The 23,837-nt window shown below is 35.4% G+C and overlaps 1 protein-coding gene across 4 annotated transcripts in view; it reads left to right on the top strand.

Moving 5' to 3' along the window:
* The window catches only part of MRPL42 (mitochondrial ribosomal protein L42), a 74,869-nt gene that overhangs the window by 18,074 nt on the left and 32,958 nt on the right, over window positions 1–23,837 (top strand). The window contains exon 6 of one of the 4 annotated variants that reach the window (XM_080811578.1): window positions 13,242–13,415. The exons of the other annotated variants lie outside the window; for them this stretch is intronic. Coding sequence (XP_080667704.1) covers window positions 13,242–13,287 — 46 coding nt within the window. The 3' untranslated portion in view covers window positions 13,288–13,415. Of the gene's footprint in view, window positions 1–13,241; window positions 13,416–23,837 lie in introns of those variants that run through there. 4 annotated transcript variants of the gene reach the window in all.

The following is a 23,837-nucleotide window of genomic DNA, read 5'->3' as shown; positions in this document are numbered from 1 at the left end:
GTTCAGCTTGGATGGGACCCAGAATATGAGGAGGGAGTGTAAGTCTTATGAAGGAGTTTGTGTTGTGCTGAAGTTAGATTTTATTTTCATTACCAAATTTTAAGAAGAAAAGTTAATGCATTAGAAAATCATGAAGTGGGTTCTGTACTTGGGATACATGGAAGGTGTAAATGAAAAGTTTGGAGTCAGGGGGGACCTGTTTGGAAACTATTACAATAGTCTAGGTGAAATTTATTGAAGATCTCAATGAAAAGGCCAGAAATGGAAATAGAGATGGGGAAAATAAAAGAAAGGACTGTGATAACAGGAGGAAATAAAAGGAGAAAGGAGGGGAAAAAAGAGAATTTTAATTAACAGTGGTAAGTTACCGGCTAAGTGTGGGAAGAGACAGGCAGCCTCCCAAGTTTCTGAAGATGTGTTTGGGTGGATGGTGGTGCTGTTCATATATGTGGGGAAACAGGTTTGACAGGAAGATGAACTCATTGTTGGTCGTCTTGAGTCTGAAGGGTCAATGGATCCTTCTGCTGGGGAGCAATTCTGAAAGCAAATGGATGTATGGATCTAGAGCTTGGTTTACTTATTTAGTTTCTCTTCAGAAGGTATTTCCTCTTTTATCCTTAGGTAAAATAGAGATTCCTTAGGGCTCTAGTCTCATACTCTGTGTCTTGCTGAAATTCATTCTAGGAGCTTTAATTACATTTACTATATAGATGCTGTGCTCCCTTACACTTTTTTTTATTTCCTTGGTCTACTTGTCTACTTTTTTTAAAGATTTTTAAAAATTTATTTGAGAGAGAGTACACGAGCAGGGGGGGAGCGGCAGAGGGAGAGGGAGAAGCAGATTCCCCGCTGAGTCAGGAGCCCGACGCAGGGCTCAGTCCCAGGACCCTGGGACCATGACCCACGCAGAAGGCAGGCACCCAACTGACGGAGCCACCCAGGTGACCATTTATTTTCTTGGTCTTATTCCCAGTATCATTCTTCATAGAAATTTCAAAATAGGTATCTGTCCAAAGTTTTAAATTCATTATAACAAAAACATAGCTCTTCTTTTTCTGTCTTAAAAAAAGTTCCTCCCTTAATAATCTTTCTTAATAAAAGTGATATTTCTGTATTAATTTCCCAGGGAAAAAATCTGCAATTTTTTGGCCACCATGGTGTCTTTCAATTCCTGCTTCTGTTTTATATCCTCTTTGATTTTTCTTTCATATTTAGTACCCACTTTGTTTATACATGCCCTCTGGGTTTAGAGTATGTAGAAACAAATTAGTAAACCATTTCTTAGTCCCATATCTATGTCATTAGTGTATTCTGTGATTTCTTTCCATGATTCATAACATTACTTGTATTTATATTTTATTTTGTCTCATTATCTAGATATTTTAGTTCAAGCCCTATCCTGAAATTCTTCTGTGATGACTTTTAGTACCTGTTTTCTTCCTGTGTGTTCCGTATTGCTACAGTTGTCTTCCATCTTTTGTGTATAACCAAATCACTGTAGTTATAAAAGTCCTGTAAAGGGGACTCTAAGGGAACAAAATTGAAGGCAGGAAGACCATTAGGGAGTCTTAAAATCATGCGTGTTAGCCTCAGACTTTTATGTGTAGTATCCCACCTATGTTTAAATATTTATTTATTTATATTTTAAAGATGTTATTTATTTGACAGACAGAGATCACAAGTAGGCAGAGAAGCAAGCAGAGAGAGAGAGAGGAGGAAGCAGGCTCCCTGCTGAGCAGAGAGCCTGATGCAGGGCTTGGTTCCAGGACCCTGGGATCATGACCCGAGCTGAAGGCAGAGGCTTTAACCCACTGAGCCACCCAGGCGCCCTGATGTTTAAATATTTACTTGTTTAATCTTGTTATTGCTTATTAGCTTTTGACTGCGAATTAATTTAATCCTTGGTATGTCTTGTCCCATCAGGATTACCAGGCACTTGCAATTTTAAGCAGACTTTAATTAGATGCAGTTGATTATCCCTGTATCTCTCCTAATAAAGTTTAGCAGAAATACTCCAGACACTAGCTTATGTATATAAAGAAAATTTTTACTAATAGATATTGTCCTTGTGATGCATCATCTTTCAGAATTTTAAATAAGCTAAGGTATGATCACTAATCATTCAACAAGTATTTGGTATCTAAGTATTTATTTTGGACTAATGTAAGCCATTTTCAAGTATTGATTTCTAGATGTCATTGAGGTCTTCTTAAACATCAGGTAGTGCATAGAGGATGTTTTATTAAATATTTCACAGTTTTTAGATCCTGGCAATCAAAAGACTGGGACTCATTATGAATTTAATAATTGTAGGTATATAGTATCTTTGTAAATAAGTTTTTATTAACAGATACAAAATGCTTGTATAAAGTATTTTTAAACAATGCAGTGAAGTGTAAAGTAGAAATTTTCTTTATACTTACTCATTCCTTATGCCCCATAAACACTGTTAAACTCTTCCTGTATGAATACACCTATCTCATATTATAGTCAGTCTTGTGCTTTTTAAACTCCAGTAAAGCCAAGTTCTTTTCTGAGCGTACAACTTTGTTTTTAAGGGGACTGGGCTTACTCAAATCATCTCCTCTACTAGTTACTAGCTATGTATTTAATCTTGTTATTATTAAAGAAAATAGAAATAACAATGCCTAATTTGCCTGGCATAAAAATATAATTAATTAATTCCAGTGTTACATTAGTTTCAGGTGTACAATATAGTGAATCACCAATTCTATATATTACTTAGCGCTCACCGTAATAAGTGTACTCTTAATCCTCTTTACCTATTTCATCTGTCTCCCCACCCACCTCCCCTCTGGTAACCTTCAATTTGTTCTCTACAGTTAAGTATCTGTTTTTTGGTTTGTCTCTTTTTATCTTTGTTCATTTGTTTTGTTTCTTGATTTCCACGTGAGTGGAATCATATGGTATTTGTCTTTCTCTGACTGATTTATTTCACTTAGCAATGTATATTGTCTAGATCCATCCATGTTGTTGCCAATGGCAACATTTCATCCTTTTTTATGGTTGAGTAATATTCCGTTGGAAAAAAGTGTGCGTATGTGTGTACATATAGAGAGAGATTTATATCTCTCTCTATATATATGCCACATCTTTATTCATCTATAAACGGACACTTGGATTGCTTCCATGTCTTGGCTATTGTAAACAATGTTGCAGTAAACATAGAGGTGTGCATATCTTTTAAAATTAGTGTTTTCATATTCTTGGGTTAAATACTACATGATGATTTTGATATGAAATATAATAATGTAAGGGGCGTCTGCGTGGCTCAGTCGGTTAAGCATCTGCCTTCACCTCAGGTCATGATCCCACGGTCCTGGAATCGAGTCCCATGTAGGTCTCCCTGCTCTGTCCAGAGCCTGCTTCTCCCTCTGCCTGCTGCTCCCCTTGCTTGTGCTCTCTCTCTCTCTGTCAACAAGTAAATGAAATCTTTTAAAAAATATATATAATCATGGGAGTTAAGCGCCTAGCATATAGTATATGCTCAGTGATGATATGGTAATGATACTTATTAATATTGTCTCCTACTCATAGTTTTCCTCTTACTCCTTTTGAAGTATCTTTTCTTAGATAGATGGTTTTGAGGTATAATTTACATACAGAAAAATTCACCAGTTTTAAGTACACATTGTGATGAGTTTTGACAAATGTGTATGCAATTGTATGATTACTACTATAGTCAGAATAAAGACTGTTTCATCACTCTAAAAAGTTCTCTCTTTTGCAGTGAGTTTTTCTCCTTTAACCCTTACCCTTGGCAGTCACTGATCTCCTTCCTGTCTCTTTAGAATTTCATGAATTTCTAGATTTTTGTGTTTTTCCCTTTCTAGAATTTCATGTAAATGGAATTATACGGTCTGGAGTAAAAAAAGTAAAAAACTTTTGACTATTTTTAAAAAGCAGATTTGTTGTCTTATTATGGTGTAAAACTTGTGGATCAAAGTCCTTTGTGAGATAAACATCTTGCAAATATTTTCTTTCTGTGGCATGCTTTTTCATTTAATAGTGTATTTTAAGATAAAAATTTTTATTATTTTCATAAAGTCCAACTTATAAATTTTTCCTTTTAGTTCAGGCTTTTTACATTCTACTTTAAAAATCTTTGCCTAATGGGGTGCCTGAGTGGCTCAGTGGGTTAAAGCTTCTGCCTTCAGCTCAGGTCATGATCCCGGGGTCCTGGGATTGAGCCCCACATTGGGCTCTCTGCTCAGCGGGGAGCCTGCTTCCCCCCACCCCCCCGCCCCTGCCTGCCTCTCTGCCTACTTGTGATCTCTGTCTGTCAAATAAATAAATAAAATCTTTAAAAAAAAAAAAAATCTTTGCCTAAGCCAAGGTCAGTAAGACTTTCTGCTATGTTTTTTTCCTAGACGTTTTTATAATTTAAGCTCTAACATTTAGGTCTCTGATCCATTCATGGTTAATTTTTATATCTGGTGTGGGACACAAGTTGAGGTTCATTTTTTTGGAGATGTATATATATATATATATATACATACATATTCAGTTGTTCCTCCGGTTGTTCCAACACTATTAGTTGAATATATTCTCTTTTGCTGCTGAGTTGCCCTACCAGCTTTGTTGAAACTCAGTTAACCATATATGTGGGTCTTAGACTTTCCATTTTGTTCCACTGTCTATCTTTGCCATACCATTCTGTTTTGGCTAAATAATTTTAACTAAGTCTTGAAATCAGGCGGAGTCCTCTAATTTTGTTCTTTTTTTTGAGGTTGTCTCAGCAATCTTAGGTCTTTCGCATTTCCATATAAATTTTAGAATCATCTTAACAGTTTCTACAAAAAACCTGCTGGAATTTGAAGGAGATTGGATTCAGTCTCTAGAACAATTTCAGAATTGCTGTCTTAATGGTATTGAATCTTTCTGACCATTAAAATGGTATATTTCTCCATTTATTTAAATCTTTAAAAAATTTTCACTTAACAATGTTTTATATAAATTATGTATATGAGTATGCTATATTTTTGTTAAATTTACTTCAAATATTTCATATTTTTTATGCTATTATAAATAGTATTGGGTTTTTAATTTCAGTTTCCAAAAATTTGTTGTTTATAATAGTTTTATTTGTTGTAGAAATATGATTGTTTTGTTTTGTTTTTATTTGACAGACAGAGATCACAAGCAGACAGAGAAGCTGGGAGAGAAGCAGGCTCCCTGCTAAGCAGAGAGCCCGATGCGGGCTCGATCCCAGGACCCTGAGATCATGACCTGAGCCGAAGGCAGAGGCTTTAACCCACTGAGCCACCCAGGCACCCTGAAATATGATTGTTTATTGATGTTGTCTCCTGTGATCTTGAGAGTAGTTCTAGTAGTTTTTAAAATACATTCCTTAGAGGGGCGCCTGGGTGGCTCAGTGGGTTAAAGCCTCTGCCTTTGGCTCTGGTCATGATCTCAGGGTCCTGGGATCAAGCCCCGCATTGGGCTCTTTGCTCAGGGGGGAGCCTGCTTCCCCCTCCCTCTCTGCCTGCCTCTTTGCCTACTTGTGCTGTCTGTCAAATAAATAAATAAAATTAAAAAAAATAAAAATAAAAATAAAATACATTCCTTAGGAAAAAAAAAATAAAATAAAATACATTCCTTAGAATTTTCTGTGTTGATGATCATGGTATCATTGAATAAAGGCAATTTTACTTCTTCTTTTACAATCTGTATGCTTTTTATTTCTTTTTCTTGCCTTATTTCACAGCTTAGAGTCTCAAGTACAATGTTGCATAGAAGTGTTAAGAATGGACACCGTTGCTTTTTTTCCAGTTTTAGTGAGGGAAAGCATTTGAGTCTTTAAACATTAAGTGTGATGTTTCAATGTGGGTCTTTTTACAGATGCCCTTTATCAGGTTGAGAAAATCCCTTCTATTCCTTGTGTGGAGAGTTTTTATCATGAATGGATGTTGAATTTTGTTAGATGCTTTTTTCTGTATTTGTTGAAATGATAATAACATTTTTCTCTTTTAGTCATGTGATGAATTATATTGAATGACTTCAAATTGTTGTACTAACCTTTTGTTTGTGGGCTAAACTTTATTTGGTGATGAGATATATATATATACACACACACACACATATATGTTTCTTTTTTATGTATTGTTTGGATTCTATTTGCTAAAATTTTGTTGTAGAATTTTTACATCTTTTTAGGGATATTGGTCTATAGATTTATAATATCTTTGTCTGGTTTTGGTTTCAGAGTAATGCTTGCAACATAGAGTAGGTTTGGTACTATTTCCCATGGGTACTATTTCTTAATATTGGAATTTACCAATGAAGCCATCTGGGTCTGGAATTTTCTTTGTAGAAAGATTTTTAACTGCAAATTCAACTTCTGTACTCAATAGATAGGACTATGTAGTTTGTCTCTTCTTGAGGGAGCTTGGGTGGTTTTTATCAGATCGTTTCAGGATTTGCCGATTTTATCTAGATTGTTGAACTTATTTGTACATAGTTTATAATATTCCTTTATGTCCTTTTAGTATTTTCATAATCTATAGTGATGTCATCTCTCTCATTCCTGGTGTTGTTACTTTGTTATTTTGTTATTGTTACTTTGTCGATTTTTTTGAGAACCAGCTTTCGCTTTAATTGATTCTCTCATCAGTCTTTCCCTTCTCTCTTCCTTCCTTCCTTCTTTCCTTTTTTTTTTTTTTTTTTTTTTTTTTAAGTAGGCTCTACACTGGGGCTTGAACTCAGGACCCTGACATCAAGACCTTAGCTGAGATCCAAGAGTTGGATCAGGGGCACCTGGGTGGCTCAGTCTGTTAAGCGTCTTTCTTTGGCTCAGATCATGATCCCAGAGTCCTGGGATTGAGCCTCCTTCTCCCTCTTCCTGCCACTCTGCCTACTTGTGATCCTTCTCTCGCTCTCTCTCAAATAAATAAATAAGATCTTAAAAAAAAAATAAAAGAATTGGATGCATAACTGACTGAGCCACCCAGGCGCCCCAGTTTTCTATTTTTGCTCCTCGTTATTTCCTTCCTTCTGCTTACTCTGGGTTTAATTTGTTCCTTTTCTAGTTTCTTAAGTCTTATTGTTTAGAAACCTGTCTTCTTTTTTAATTTAAGTTTTTAATGCTGTAAATTTCCCATTAAGCACTGCTTTAGCGCATTCCACAAATTTTGATGTTTTCATTTTAATTAAGTTCAAAATGGTTTTTAATTTCTTTTGTGATTTCTTCTTTGACCCATGGATTATTTAGCAGTGAGTCAATTTCTAAATATTTTGGAAATTTTCAGTTACCTTTCTGTTACTGATTTCTGGTTTAATTCTGTTGTGATCAGAGAGCATACTTTGAATGATTTCAGTCTTTGAGATTTGTTTTATGGCCCGGATTATGGTCTGTCTTGGTGAATGTTTCACATACATTTAAAAAGTAGGTGTATATTATGCTATTATTGCTGGTAGTGTTCTAAAAATATCAGTTAGGTCTACTTGGCTGATAGTGTTGTTCAAGTTTCAAGTTCACTAATTTTTTGTTTATCTAATTAATTATTGTTAGAGGAACGTTGAAATCTACATCTGTACTTAATGGATTTTTCTGTTTCTCCTCCTAATTCTGTGTTCATATATTTTGAAGTTCTGTTATTAGTTGTATATATGTTTACTATTATATTTTCTTGATGAATTGACACCTTTATTTTTATGAAGTCTTCTTTTTAATTGCTGCTAGTATTTCTTATTCTGAAATATAATTTGTCTAGTATTAATAGCCTATCCAGCCTTCTTTTGACTAGTGTTTACATGATCTGTCTGTTTCTGTTCTTTTACTTTTAACCTAACTGTGTCTTTATATTTTAGGTGGATTTCTTAGAAGTGGAATATATTTGGATTTTGCTTTGTCCAATTTGACTTTTCATTTCAGTATCAAGCCATCTTAAATGCTATTTCCTTTGATTTTCAGTACTTTCATTTTTCTACCATTTGCTCTTAGCTCACTTTCTTCATGAAATTTAATTTGATTATAGTTATTTTGAATAGCTGTTACCCCCGTTAGCCCAAGTATATATAACTATAGGTGGCTAGATAACGTTAATGTTATATTTATATTTGTGGGTAATTTTTTATTTACATTTTCTGCTCTAAATTATTCTCTCTTCATCAGGAATGCCTCTTTTGTTTTGTACTTTTCACGTGATCTCTAATACTGTCGTCTTAATACAGTATGTGGGATCTCAGTTACTGTCTGATAAAATATTATCTTACCTAATTATCTTCACAGCTTCTTGAAGGTATTCTGTTTTTCTTTGAAATGGTACTTTATTTATGGTAGTTTTGGGGATGGTCCACTGATAAATTTCTCAAGTGATTCTTAGAAGTTTTATTCCCAGAGTTTAGCTATCAAATTATGTAGGTTTATTCAATTACCATTTTATTTAGAGTTTCAGGTAGAGTAAGATGTTCCTTATTATCAAATTCTTAATCAAGGTCAGCAAAGTGAGTTATGATCCCAAGGTATTGCCTCACTTCATTCAGTCCTGAACCTACATGCATTTAATTATTGACCTCACCCAGAGTGGGTGGGCTGGAAGGGTAGGTAAGTATGACTGTACAGAACTGATTCTGAAATAGCCCAGTGGCCAATAAACATTGGTGATTTGATCATCTCAAGCCTGGAAGTCTAAAGTTAATATTGTTACTACGAAATTGGTGAATTCCCTTTTGCCTTTTCCTAATCCTGATGATCTTACTTACTTTAGAATGGCAATTCAAAGAGTCTTAGATTTTTGGCTTTATGGTGAGAGTGGGTGCTAGGGCTGTTTTGAATTTTTAAGTGTTGGGAAATTGGTGATGAGGAGACCCAGGACATTGAGTTTGGGGTTAAATTGAACTTTTAGTTCCTTACCTTCTTTGCCTTTGCCTGAATAACTATTTTTACATTCATTTGTGCAGAGTTTGATTTCAAAAGATAACATATGTAACCATGTGGCTCCTGCTACTTCCTGTTTAATGATATAACGGGTATGAAAACAAATTAAACAGTTACCTGAAGTCATGAAACTTGGAACATATTCTTTGAAAGGTGCATCAAGTGTGATGGTGCATTCCTTCCATTGTAATTCTTTGCAGAACACATCATTTTAACAGTGTTACAGTCCCTAATGGTTGTATGTGGGTATTTTGTTATTTTTTCTCCTTAATCCAACCTTAATAACTTTATTGAAACTCTTTTTACATATCCAAATACTATCTTGGGTTCTCCTACTGATTTCTTTTCATCTTTTTTACCTCTTAAGTTCTGGAGTCCTCAAGGATCAGTCTTCAGTTCTCTGCCTTTTCCTGTCCCATTTTCAAAGACAGTGATCTCATCTGGTCTCGTAGCTTTAAATACCTTCTGCATTCTAATGGCTCCCAATTCTGTCTCTGGTCAAGACCTGTCTCCTGACCTCCAGAACTGTATCCATCCAGCTGCCTACTTGACATGTCTATTAGGCATCCGTAACTTAATATTGTCTCCTAACGGAGCTTCTGATGGTCTCCTACAAACCAGCTTCTCCTTCAGCCTTCCCTATCTCAGTTAATGCTTGCTCCATTCTTCTGGTGGCTTGGGCCAGAAACCTTGGTGCCATTCTTTACTCTTCTCTTTGTCTCACACCCAGCATCTGGTCTGTCAGCAAATCCTATTAGCTCTGTCTCCCGAAATGTATCCACGTCTGACAATTTACCACCATTCCTTTTGCCACCATCGTGGTCCATGTCACCATCTTTTGCCTGGTTTATTGAATTACTCAATTGCTTGGTCTCCCTCCTTCTACTTTACTTCTCTACAGTCTGTTCTTAGCACATTGCCAGAGTAACATTGTTTATACTTCCCTTAGTTCTTATAATTTTTCTATTGAAAACCTTCCAATAGTTTCGCATGTTACTCAGAAAAAAGCTAAAGGCCTTAACTGTTAACCTATAAGAACCTGTATGATCTGATCCTCCATTACCTCTCCACTCTCATTCCCTGTTTGTTTACTCTGTTCCAGCCACATGGCCTCTTGACCGTTCCTTGAACATGCCTTTCTTCAGAGCCCTTACACATGCTGTTCTCACTACGTAGAATTCTCTTCCTGCTAGTACCAGCGAACCTAGCTTTCTCACTTCCTTTGGATTTTTACTCCCTGAAACCTTCCTTGTCCAACTTAACTTGTTTTCCTGTCTCCTGCAGTGGAATGTAAGCTTCATGAGGGTAGAGATTTTATCTTGTTTTGTGTACTATAGAATTCTTAGCCTCTAGAAGTAGTCGCTGGCATGTAGTAGATGCTCACACATCTAAAAATTAATAAGTGAATGGGTAAATGCCCCTGATTCTCATAATACGTCTTAAAAGAGAAGATAGTAAGCTAACATAGCTCTTACTAGGTGTAAAGTTACATTGAGGGAAAGAAGGATGGAAGGATTGAAAGAAGGCTGGATGGAAAGTAAGAAGGATTTGGAAAATAATTTTTAAGTTTCTTGAAATGTAGAGCAATCCTATAAATGTATGAATAGCAATACTCTTTTATTTAAATAACTTTTATTAGTTTTCCATGGAGGCCACAAAAATTAGTTACTCCCATTGGTAGGAAACAGATTTGAATATCAGACTGCAGTGTAAACCAGGAGATAAAGTTCTCTGGATTAAGAGCTGTGGACAGTTATTTCAGATGTCACTGAGTCGTTGTATAATTTAAGAAGGGTAACAGTGTGTCTTGGTTTTCCATGAATAGTCTTGGTTTAACTCTCTTGTTAATTATTAGTAGGATGGGTTTTTAATTCTCTCAAGGGTTTGAGTCTGATGATAAGTTATAAGGGTACCCTAAAATTAAGGTGCTTGCTCCTGGCTAGTGATTGTAACAGATATTGAAATTCATGTATCATAAGAAAATGTGACTTCCCGGGGCACCTGAGTGGCTCAGTTGGTTAAGCGTCTGTCTTAGCTCGGGTCATGATCTCAGGGTCCCGAGATCGAGCCCCATGTCTGGCTCCCTGCTCCACAGGAAGTGTGCTTCTCCCTCTCCCTTTGCCCCTCCCCTCCACTCACGTGCATATGCTCTCTCTCTCTCTATCCCCACCATAAATAAATAAAATCTTTAAAAAAAAGAAAGTGTGACTTCCCAAATCCCTATTCTAGTGACTAGCTGCTTTGAGAGAACACCTTTCAGGGCTGCACTAGTAAAACCTTGATTATCTGGCACATATCTGGAACCCCTTTTTTTTTTTTTTTAAAGATTTTATTTATTTTATTTGTCAGAGAGAGAGATCACAAGTAGGCAGAGAAGCAGGCAGAGAGAAGGGGGAAGCAGGCTCCCTGCTGAGCAGAGAGCCCGATGCGGGGCTGGATCCCAGGACTCTGAGATCATGACCTGAGCCAAAGGCAGAGGCTTAACCCACTGAGCCACCCAGGCGCCCCCATATCTGGAACCCTTAAGAAAATGATACTTTTCTAAAATTTTTCTATGCCAGTATAAGTACCTGTAGGAAAGTTTATGTAAATTATATTATGCTATATGTTTTATTCTACAACTTAATGTTCTGTGTTATTTCATATAGATGTACTTCATTTTTTCAAACTTAATTTCTTTTTTTGCAATTTAAAAAAAATCAGTGTCAAAAAACAATGTATAGGAGAGTTGCCAGTATGAAACCATAAAATAAGCAAAAAAGAATGCTTTACTATCTTAATCACAAGTAAAGAGCACAAGCTATGTGTCTTACCATTTATGGTGTAGAAATCCTTACATTGGATTTCCACATTACCAGAAAATTAAATAAAACTTAGACCAACTTGCCAAAATGCAGTCCTAAGGGAATTTTTGAAGAAAACTCATTACCATAAACACATGTACTCTGTGTAGAAATTCTCTTAAATCAATAAATAAAATAAGGAAATGCAAAGGAGCAAAAAGAAAAATTATTCTGGTGAAATCACTCCAAGTCAATCACTGCTAACAATACATTTTAGTTCTCTTTTTATTTTTTTTTTAAGATTTTATTTATTTATTTGACAGAGAGAGATCACAAGCAGGCAGAGAGGCAGGCAGAAGAGAGAGGAGGAAGCAGGCTTCCCGCCGAGCAGAGAGCCCGATGTGGGGCTCGATCCCAGGACCCTGGGATCATGACCCGAGCCGAAGGCAGAGGCTTCAACCCACTGAGCCACCCAGGCGCCCCTAGTTCTCTTTTTATATCTTTCCTAAGTTTTGTTAGTTTGTGTATTTTTACATGGCTTTAATCATACTGTATATATAAATTTACATCCTCCATCTCCCCCTCCCTGATTAATATTTAATATTTTAGTATTAAGATAGTTAATATTTTAACTATTTTTCTATATGCTTTAGACTAGATTTCCAGAAGAGGAATTACGAGATCAAAAGCTATGACTATTTAAAAATATTTTTTGGTATATATTGCCATACTGCTTTTCATAAGTATTGTACCAGTTAATATTTTAACCAGTTGGGTCTGATGTTGCTTATTTCATCACACCTGTGCTTGGGTTGGGCGTTATGATTTTTAAAATAATTGTGATTGCAAAAACAAAAGTTCCTCACTGTTTAATTTGCACTTCTTACATTTTTTGTGACGTACATTTTCTAGAAACAATATTAATTGTATCCTATTATATATTAAAACATGATTTTAAGAGACCTCCATTTAGGGGAGAACATCCCCTTATAAATAAAACTTTAATAGAGCGTGTTCAAAAGACAGTTATCAATTTTTGTGTGTGTGTCTTTTTAAGATTTTATTTTTTATTTATTTGAGAGAGAGCACAAGCAAGCCCAAGCCAGGAGGAGGGGAAGATGAAAAGGGAGAAGCAGGCTCCCTGCTGCGCAGGGAGCCCAATGCTGGGCTCCATCCCAGGACCCTGGGATCATGACCTGAACTGGATGCAGCTGCTTAACTGGCTGAGCCACCAAGTCACCCCAAGACAATTGTTAATTTTTAATTAAGGATCAGTTATCCAGGTTACCATATTGAAATTAACTTCAAGAGTGGCAAAAAAAAAAACCCTTTCCAAAATGCTTATTTAGTAGAAAAAATTTTCACAGTGGGGAAAGTGGCTTCTTGTTAAGAAAAATTTAAATATTTATCTTGGATATATCTAACTTCTATCTATATTAGGTTTCATTGAGATCTTTGAGTACTAATGAACAACAAACTAATCATAGAAATTTGGTGTTTCTTTCAGGAACAGTTCACATTTACTAAAATAATACCTTAAATATTTTCTTCTTTTCAAGGTATCATAGACGTCGTAGGAAACTGGATCCTCCAAAAGACAGATGATACTGAGGTTTTCAGGAATCGAAAAGATGTTATCTTGTGTCTCATTTGCCTTTTGAGAAAATGCATTGAGTATATTCACTAACGTGTTATATAGCAAAATAATAATAAAATGTGTTCATATCTTAGAATGTATGTTTCTTTATATATATTACGGAATTGTGGATTTGACATTCTTACTTAAAGAAACCTACTTCATCTTACTTTAGACATAAAGGTCTGCCATTTATTTTTATGTGTCTCATGTGATTAAGTATTTTTACATCATCAACCAAATATTGTTAGTAGTATAAATATGATTAATAGAAATGTGCATGGTTCTTCTCAAGGAGATTTTTAAATTGCCTTTGGAAAGAAACTCATGAGGTCCACCCAGAAAATAAATGTTACAATTCTTTCTTGTAGCTTCTAGGAAATAATTAAATTCCAGTTGACCCTAACCAACATGAGTTTGAACTATGCAGGTGCATTTATACACAGATTTTTTTTTTTTTTATAAATATAGTCCAGTACTGCAACTGTATTTTCTCTTGATTTTCTTAGTAACATTTTCTTCTCCCTAGCTTTATTGTAAGAATACAATATAAAATACACATAACATGTAAAATTATATGTTATTTATGTTAACAGTAAGGCGACAAGTCAACAGTAGGCCATTAGTAATTAAGTTTTGGGAGAGTCACATTTATAGATGGGTTTTTGACTGCATGGCGGATTGGTATTTCTAATCCCCTTATTGTTCAAGGGCCAACTGTAGTTAATTTTAATTAGTTCTGCTGTCTGCTGTGTCCTTTATATGCATTATTATTAAATTCTCACAAAAATCCTTTAAAGAAAGAGCATTATCCCCATTTTGTGGGTAAGGCCAAGTGACTTGAACCCTACCTACTTAGCAAGTGGAAGAGCCAGAATCCAAATGGTCATGTGCCAAAGCTTTTTTATAGTGCATTACAGTGAAAGGGGTATTTTCTTTCACCCAAGAATGTACTTTCCTAGAAAGAAAGTACATTTTGCTTACAAATTATATAATTTGTTTCGAGGGTTTTTTTTTCTGGCTCTTCAAAAAATTATGCTGGCTTCAGAATACATGCAGTTCTGGTTAAAATGTTAGTATCACTGAACTAGGGTTATGAGAATGTTAATAGGTTATTCTGCTGTTGATTGTCAGTACCACCTTATATGTGATCCTTGATGGCATTACTGCCCCTGTGATTTCTATTTAGGAGGTGAGGAATCTCTTAAGAAAGTGGAGAAGTATTTTATTCAGACTCATATTTGTGGTACTTTAAAATTTGATGTGAAAAATTATTTCATTGAGTGAAATTGAAATGAAATTCATTGAAATGAAAACTTCATTTAAAGTCTGTTGTTTAGTTCTTTTAATAAAGTAACTCTATCTGAAGGTTTAAGTATTTGGTAGGATGTATGGAATAATAAATAGGGAAGAGTAAAGGAAATAATTAATAATGGCCACCCTCTGTTACCAAAAGCAAATGTTTTTTAGCGGCTTACTTTTTTTCATTAATACATTAATTTGAGGGGAAAGATAAAAGAAAAACAAGTTGATAGAACTTAACAATCAGAAACATTTGCCAGACATGTTTAATGACACTGAAAAATGGTTAAATTTTTTCAGATTGATTTATATCCAAATTTTTATAAAAATTGAGATATGCCGCATTTTAAAAGTAGGAAGGATAAAGAATTTAATTAAATTTTTTTTTCTTGGGGCACCTGTGTGGCTCAGTGGGTGAGAACCTCTGCCTTCGGCTCAGGTCATGATCCCAGAGTCCTGGGATCGAGCCCCACGTTGGGCTCTCTGCTCTGCAGGGAGCCTGCTTTCTCCTCTCTCTCTCTGCATTCCTCTCTGCCTACTTGTGATCTCTGTCTGTCAAATAAATAAATAAAATCTTTAAAAAAATTTTTTTTTTCCTAAGTACAAACATGTACTAAATGGAGATTGTTCAACTGTAAGATGCTTAAACCACACATCCACATGTCAAAGCTTAGAGAATTAACTTCAATCTTACTGTATTGGAAATACAGATTAATACTGTAGTTGTTGGAATTTTGGTTTTCGTGGATTGCTGTTATTTAGTTTTGCTAAATAAGTATGTATTCTATCACCACTATCACCTCCTTTCTGCTCCTTCCATTCCCCACTACTCCAGGGGCAACTTATCTGCCATCACAAGCATTTTAGTAAATGTCTACTTATTTATTTGTCTTCTTTTTTCCTTGAAACGTAAAAACTACATAGGATGGGACGGTCCTTTAAATGGAATTAATTTAGCTTCATGAAAAATTCACTACCCAGTTCTTTTTTTTTTTTTTTTAACTACCCAGTTCTTCTGTGTCTGTTGGTGAGGCAGATCAACACAGCTCAAGCTGATAAAAAGCACTGTCAGTTGAACCACGAGAGGGCACTCTCACATAGTGTTCAATTCCGATGTTGCTCACCCAAAGGTAGTTAACTCAAGTGCTTAATTACCAGAGAGTATTTGGATATTCTTTAGGTAAGAATGACTAGTGGAATAAATGGCAGTAGTGAACTTATGTGTGCTGAAATATTCTGAGGCCATTATTCATTCTGTTGTGAAGCATTTGCCAAACATCTAATACATATGAAGAGGCCTTACACTTTTTGCTTAGGCTAATACCAAAAAAAATGGTCCCTTCTAAGGATGATTGTATCTACTTAATTAGTATCTACTGAGCCCTTACTTTTTATAATGGTGTTTTTTAACCATGAACATAATACATTATTTTTTTAAATTAAAAAACAGATAAAGAGAAAATAAAAATTACCCATAATTATCCCTTGTAAAGATAACACTGAAATTTTTGCTTTCCTTCTGTTTTACTTCACTGCATAAATATACTTCAGAAAGTAAAAGTAGTATTAATTATACATGCTATTTTATAACTTGCTTTTTTCATTTAATATAATTGATTTTTTTGACATATCATTAAATACTCTCATGTAACAAATGTGTATTATTGTATAATCTGATTATCAAAATTAACTCCCTACTTTTAGATATAATCTTGGTTTGTTTGCCCCGTATTATAAATAATGCTGTTATTGACATCTTAGTGGATATACTTCTCCTTTTTCCTAAGAGACTTCATTTTTAGGGGCACCTGACTGGTGCAGTTGGTTAAGTATCTGACTTGCTTTCAGCTCAGGTCATGAGCTCAGGGTCTCTGCTCATCACAGTCTGTTTAAGACTGTTCCTCTCCCTCTGCCCCTCCCCAACTCAAACAAATAAACCTTAAAAAAAAAAAGTATAAGACTTTATTGTTTAAAACGGTTTTAGGTTCACAGCAAAATTAAATGGAAGGTATGGATATTTCCCATATCCCCACACATACATAGTTTCCCCCTTATCAATATCCCCCCACCAGTATAATACATTTGTTAACAGTTGATGTATCTACATTGACACATCATCACCTAGAGTTCATAGGTTTCATTAGGGTTCACTCTTGGTGTTGTGCATTCTGTGGGTTTTTACAAATATAGACTGGCATATATCTACCATTATAGTATCTGTAGTGTAGTTTCATTGCCTTAAAAATCCCTAAAAATGGTGTCTGCCTTCATCCTCTTCCTTCCTAATCCCTGGTAACCACTATCTTTCTTGTCTTCATAGTTTTGCCTTTTCCATAATGTTTTATGTTAGAATCATACAGAATGTAGCATTTTCAGATTGGCTTCTTTCACTTACTATGTCTTTTTATAGAAAGAAAAGTATGTCTTGTCTTATCTTGATAGCCAATTTCTTTTTAATGCTGAAAATTGTTCCATAGTCTGGATATACCACATTTTATCCATTGACTACTGAAGGTTATATATTCATATACTGAAGGGTATATTGGTTGCTCCCAAATTTGGGAATTATAAATAAAGCTGCTATAAACTTCTGTGCATAGATGTGTGGACATAAGTTTTCAGCTCCTTTGAGTAAATGCCAAGGAGCATGATTACTGGATTGTAAGGTAAGAGCATGTTTAGTTTTGTAAGAAATTGCCAAGCTTGCTTCCAAAATGGCCAGAGTATTCTGCATTCCCATCAGTGAATAAGAGTTTCCATTGCTCCACATCTTTACCAGCATTTGGGGATGTCAGTGTTTTTAGATATTGGCCATTGTAATAGGTGTGTAGTGGTATCTTAATTGTTTTAATTTGCATTTCCTTAATATATTGCCAGTGGAGCATCTTTTCATATGCTTATTTCTATCTGTATATCTTTGGTGAAGTGTCTGTCATTAAGGTCTTTGGCCCATTTTTTAATTGGGTTATTTGTTATTACTGAGTTTTAAGAGTCTTTTTGTATATTTTGTATATCAGTCTTTTATTAGATAGGTGTCTTACATGTATTTTCTCCCACTCTGTGTCTTGTCTTTTCATTTTCTTCCATTGTCTTTTCACAGAGAAGAAATTTTTAATTTTCATTGTCTAGTTTATCAAGTTTTTCTATCATGGATCATGCCTTTGATACTGTATCTAAAAAGTTATCACCGAACCCAAGATCATCTAAATTTTCTCCTATGTTCTGAAAGTTTTATATTTTATAGTTTTGCATTTTACATTTAGGTCTATGATGTGTGTGTGTGTGTGTGTGTGTGTGTGTGTGTGTGGTCTATTGAGTTAATTTTTAGAAAGCATATAAGGTCTGTGTCTAGAATCAATTTTTTTTGCATGTGGATGCTTCATTGTATTGGATTTACTCCTATGTCAAGAATCAGTTGACTAGATTTATGTGACTCTATTTTTAGGCTCTCCTGTTCTGTTGAAATATTTTGTCTATTAGTTCACTAGTACCACACTCTCTTGATAATTGTAGCTTTATAGTAAGTCTTGAAATAAGACAATGTCAGTCCTCTTTGTTCTTCTTCAATACTAGAGGGTTATATTAATTGATTTTTGAAAGTTGAACCAGCCTTGTATACCTGGCATAAATCTCATTTGATCATGGTGCATAAATCTCTTTTATACTTTTTTTTTTAAATTTGATTTGCTAATACTTTGTTGAGGGTTTTTGCTTCTGTGTTCATTTTAGGCATTGGCTTGTAGTCTTTGTCTGGTTTTGGTATTAGGATAATGTTGGCTTCATGGAATGAGTTAGGAAGTATTCCCTCTGCTCTATCTTCTGAAAAAAATTGTAGAGATTTGGTATTATTTCTCCCTTAAATGTTTGGTAGAATTCATCTCTGGGCTGGGTGCTTTATGTTCTGGAAGTCTATTATTGATGCAGTTTCCATTTACTTATTTTTTGTTTATTTATTTTAAAACCTTATTTATTTGTAAGAAAGGGAGAGTGCATGCACAGTACAAGCAGGGGGAGCAGCAGGTAGAGGGAGAAAATAGCTACCTGCTGACCAAAGAGCCTGATGTGGGGCTCCATCTCAGGATCCTGGGATCATGACCTGAGCCAAATGCAGATGCTTAACTGACAGTGTCCCAGTGGAATTTCTTTAATTGATACAGGCTTATTCAAGTAGTCTGTATCTTGTGTGAATTTTGCCAGATTGTATATTTCAGAGAATTGCTCAACTTCATTGAAGTTCTCTGTGGTTATAGAGTTGTCCTTGGGAATTTTAGTTATGTCCCCTCTTCCATTTCTGGTATCAGCAATTTGTGTCTTCTCTTTTTTTCTTAGTTAGCCTGGCTAGTGGCTTATTATTTTTCTATTGCTCTTTACAGAGAATCAGCTTTTGGTTTCATCAGTTTTTTCTATTGATTTCCTGTTTTTAATTTCATTGATTTCTACTCCAATTCTTACTATTTCTTTTTTTCTGCTTACTTTGGATTTAATTTGCTCTTCTTTTTCTAGTTCCCTAAGGTGGAAACTCAGGTGGTTAATTTCAGATCTTTCTCTTTATCTAACACGTATATTCAATGCTAAAATTTCCCTTTAAGCATGGCTTATAGTGCATCCCACAAATTTTGATAAGTTTTGTTTCATTTTCATTTAGTGAAAAATACTGTTTAATTTCTCTTGATACTTCTTCTTTGACTCCTGTTATTTAGCAGTGTGTTATTTAATCTTCCAAGTATTTTGGGATTTTCCAGCTGTCTTTCTGTAAATAATTTCTAGTTTAATCCCATTGTGGTCTGAGAGCAGACATTGTATGATTTCTCTTTTAAGTTTGATAAATTGTGTTATATGGCCAAGAATGTGGTCTGTATTAGTGAATGTTCCACGTGAACTAGAGAAGAATATGTACTCTACTGTTGGTTGAAGTAATCTGTAGGTGTCCGTTATATCTAGTTGATGGGTGGTGTTTTTGAGTTCAGCTATGTTCTTACTGATTTCCTGCCTGCTGGATCTGTCCATTTCTGATAGAGGGGATTAAATTTTGCAATTATAATACTGTATTCATCTACTTTTCCTTGCAGTTTTATCAGTTTTTGCCTCACATATTTTGGCATTCTCTTGTTAGGTGCATACACATTAACAGTTGTTATGTCTTCTAGAAAAATTACCCTTTTATCATTATGTAATGCCCTTCTTTTCCCTGATAGGGTTCCTTGCTCTGAAGTTTGCTCTGTCTGAATTTAATACAGCTACTCCTACTTTCTTTTGAATAGAATTAGTATGGTGTATCTTTCTCTTTCTCCCTTTATTTTTAATCTGTGTGTGTTTTTCCATTTTAAGTGGGTTTCTTACAGACAACATGGAATTTTGTTTTTTATCTACTCTGACAATCTCTGTCTTTTAATTGATGCATTTGGACCATTGACATTTTTTTTTTTAAAGATTTTATTTATTTGTCAGAGAGAGAGAGGGAGAGTGAGCAAGCACCGGCAGAGGCAGAGGGAGAAGCAGGCCCCCCGCCAAGCAAGGAGCCCGATGTGGGACTCGATCCCAGGACGCTGGGATCATGACCCGAGCCGAAGGCAGCTGCCTAACCAACTGAGCCACCCAGGCGTCCCTGGACCATTGACATTCAAAGTGATTATTATATTGATACAGTTGGGTTATTATCTACTATATTTGCTACTGTTTTCTGTTTGTTGCCCTTGTTCTTTGTTTCTGTTTTTGTGTTTTACTCTTTTTCTGCCTTTTGTGGTTTTAATTTATATGATTCCGTTTACTCTCCCTTCTTAGCACACTGTCTGTTATTCTTTTATTTCCCTCCCCCGCTTAAGGCCTTCCCACATGCCAGGCCCTATTGTAATATACTTCTTTTTTTTTAATCTTTTTAGTGGTTGCCCTAGAGTGGTTGCATATATACATTTGCACCTAAGCCAAGTCCACTTTCAAGTAACACTATATTGCATCATGGGCAGTACGAGTACCTTAACAAGAGGTTAGCAAATTACTTCATTTGCTAAAGGCATAAATAAATGTCTCCATGGCTTAAAGTCAAAGGGAATGATGTCTTAGATCTTTTTTTCTCTGAAGTTCAAAATGACTTGCTAATATTCTTAGCAAAATAGTTTGTAAATACTGTCCCAATAATCCTAATTCCTCCCTCCTGTCTCATGTATCATTGCTGTTATTCATTTCTCATACATTTCTCATAAGTATGTTTCTCATTCATTTTTCATAAATAAAATCAGATACACTGTTGCTATTTTTGAAAATACATATTTTTTATTTTATTTTATTTTTTTTTAGATTTTATTTATTTATTTGACAGAGAGAGATCACAGGTAGGCAGAGAGGCAGGCAGAGAGAGAGGAAGGGAAGCAGGCTCCCTGCTGAGCAGAGAGCCCAACGCAGGGCTCGATCCCAGGACCCTGAGATCATGACCTGAGCCGAAGGCAGAGGCTTAACCCACTGAGCCACCCAGGAGCCCCAACATATTTTTTATTTTTAAGTAACCTCTACACCCAACATGGAGCTCAAACTCACAACGCCGGATCAAGAATTGCATGGTCCACCAACTGAGCCAGCCAGGTGCCCCTGTTGCTATTTTTTAAACAAAATTATTAGATCAGTGAAAAATAAGAAAAGTTGAAGTTTATAATTTACCTTCATTTATTCCTTCTTCATTGCTCTTTCTCTGTGTAGATCGGAGTTTTTGACCCATATCATTTTCCTTTTCTCTAAAGAAATTCTTTTAGTATTTTTTTGTAAGATAGGTCTATTGGCAACAAATTCTTTAAATTTTTGTTTGAGAAAGTTTTTATTTCTCCTTCACTTTTGAAAGATAATATTGCAGGGTACAGAATTCTAGGTTGGTAGGGTTTTTTTGATCTCAATCTTTGCTCTAAATATTTCCTTCTAGTCTCTTCTTGCCCCCATGGTATCTAAAGAAAATTAGATATAATTCTTACTCCAGAGCACTTAATCAAAGTTTTTGGTTAAGTATTTGTCTGTGTGTGATTAGGTAAATATCCTTCTTATCTACAAGACTGTAAACTCTGTAGCTTCCAAGGTCCCTGACTGGCCACACAGACCACTGTGTCCCTAGTGCTTAATATGGCCTGGTACATTCATTGTACCACAGACATACGATTTGATGAAAGAATTGCTGTAGTGCAAAGGATTGTAAACCTCCCATTTTATGAATGGGATTTGGGGTTGAGGGCTATCTATGAAACTCCTGAAGTTGTGTAGAATTTCGAGAATATGTATCTTGTGTGTTTTCCTGGGAATAGAATCTAAAGTTCTTCAGTTCGTTAAAGGCTATGTCACATCATGCCTTCATTCTTACTTGCATGCAGCTAAGTACATAATAATATTAGCATTGGAATAGTATTGATATGCAGGATTGAAAGTGTGGTTTCCACGTGTTTTAAGAAAGCAGCCTTAGATTCCAAGCATTTTTTTAAGAATGGAGGAAAGCAAGATCATATGCCTTCATTTTGGAAGAAAGCAAGATCATATGCCTTCGTTTTAGAAGGCTCTAGCAATGTGAACAAACCCTGACTTAAGGAATATTTTTCCAGTTTCAGATGTGTATTTTTCAATTTCCAGAAATGAGTCAACTTGAATATCAGCACATAAATACAAGAGGTTAGCAAATTACTTTATTTGCTAAAGGCATAAATAAATGTCTCCGTGGCTTAAAGTCAAAGGGAATGATGTTTTAGATCTTTTTTTCTCTGAAGTTCAAAATGACTTGCTAATATTCTTAGCAAAATAATTTGTAAATACTGTCCCAATTGCAGTTCGGCCACTACCCCCTACTATTTTCTAATGTGCTGTTTAATCTTCTGAAAGAAGTCATGTTTTAACACATCAGGAAGAAATGCTCAGGAAAAATATGTAATAGCTTTCCAGTTTTGCACAAAGACACCTGCTTTGATTTAGTAACATCACATCATATTTATATAACATCTTCCTGTAGGAACCTAAACTGCTTCACAGTTGTGATTGCCTAAATTCTTACAGTGTTGCTTATAAATTAGTACACTTTTAGATGAAGAAACTGAGGCAGAGTTCCACAATTATATCTGAAAATTGCAAGTAGCATCCTGAGTCAGTCTTTAATTCAGCAAGATTGTATTTTCTAATGTTCTCTCCAGGCATCTAATTATTTCAGCAAATTTTATTAAACACCTGTAGAGTTGAAGCCACAGTGTTTTCAAAGATGAGACCTCATTCCTGATTGACAAAATATCTTGCCCAGACCTGCCCTCCTGTCCCTTCTAGTCAGAATTCACTTCTTGCTTCTCCATAATCCAAAGCACATTGAATTACTAATGTATCATTTTTTTAAGTCTCGAGTTAGAGTGAAGTTGTGGTTAGTGTGACAATTTTAATTCATCCCATTGGCCTTTTTCATCATTGACACCCAGCTATAACTATCATCAGTAGGATCATAGAAGATAGAATAGTAGACCCAAAAGACACCTTCAGGATGATTTTTGGGTACATACTTTGATTTTACAGATAGGAGAACCAAAATTCACTAAGACTAACTGATTTGCCCAATCTCAATGGGCAAAACTCATGGCAGAACCAATCAATGTCTCCTTTAAACATTAAGGGTATGTTTATATGTATATTTATGCATACACATATTGATGAAATTTGCCTGCAACAATAGATGTGCTTATTGGCATACTAGTAGAGGTTCAACAACTGGCTCTGCCTGGTCATGTTTGCCAATTTCCAAGGTGTAAATGATCCCATTACAGCTGATTTAATCTACCAACAGTTTAACAACTGGCTCACAAAATTTCTGAAAATTTAATAATTGGATCTCAGATTGCTATGAACCACCACTAGCATGCCACTGGATGTGCCCCTGATTAAAACATTAGATCAGTTTCTTACTCATCCAAGTTATCCTTTCAAAGACACTCTACCTTGGGACGCCTGGGTGGCTCAGTTGGTTAAGCCGCTGCCTTTGGCTCAGGTCATGATCCCAGGGTCCTGGGATCGAGTCCCACATCGGGCTCCTTGCTCAGCAGGGAGCCTGCTTCTCTCGCTGCCTCTGCCTGCCTCTCTGCCTACTTGTGTGTACTCTCTCTCTGACAAATAAATAAATAAAATCTTCAAAAAAAAAAAAAAAGACACTCTACTTTATTTCCTGATTAATGTTTCCAGAGGGAAATAAATGATCTTTACGTGATAGCTTTAACCTTCA

The sequence above is a fragment of the Martes martes genome (assembly GCF_963455335.1).
Source record: "Martes martes genome assembly, chromosome: 8".
Taxonomy (NCBI): Eukaryota; Metazoa; Chordata; class Mammalia; order Carnivora; family Mustelidae; genus Martes; species Martes martes.
This window is presented reverse-complemented; position numbering and strand designations above follow the sequence as displayed.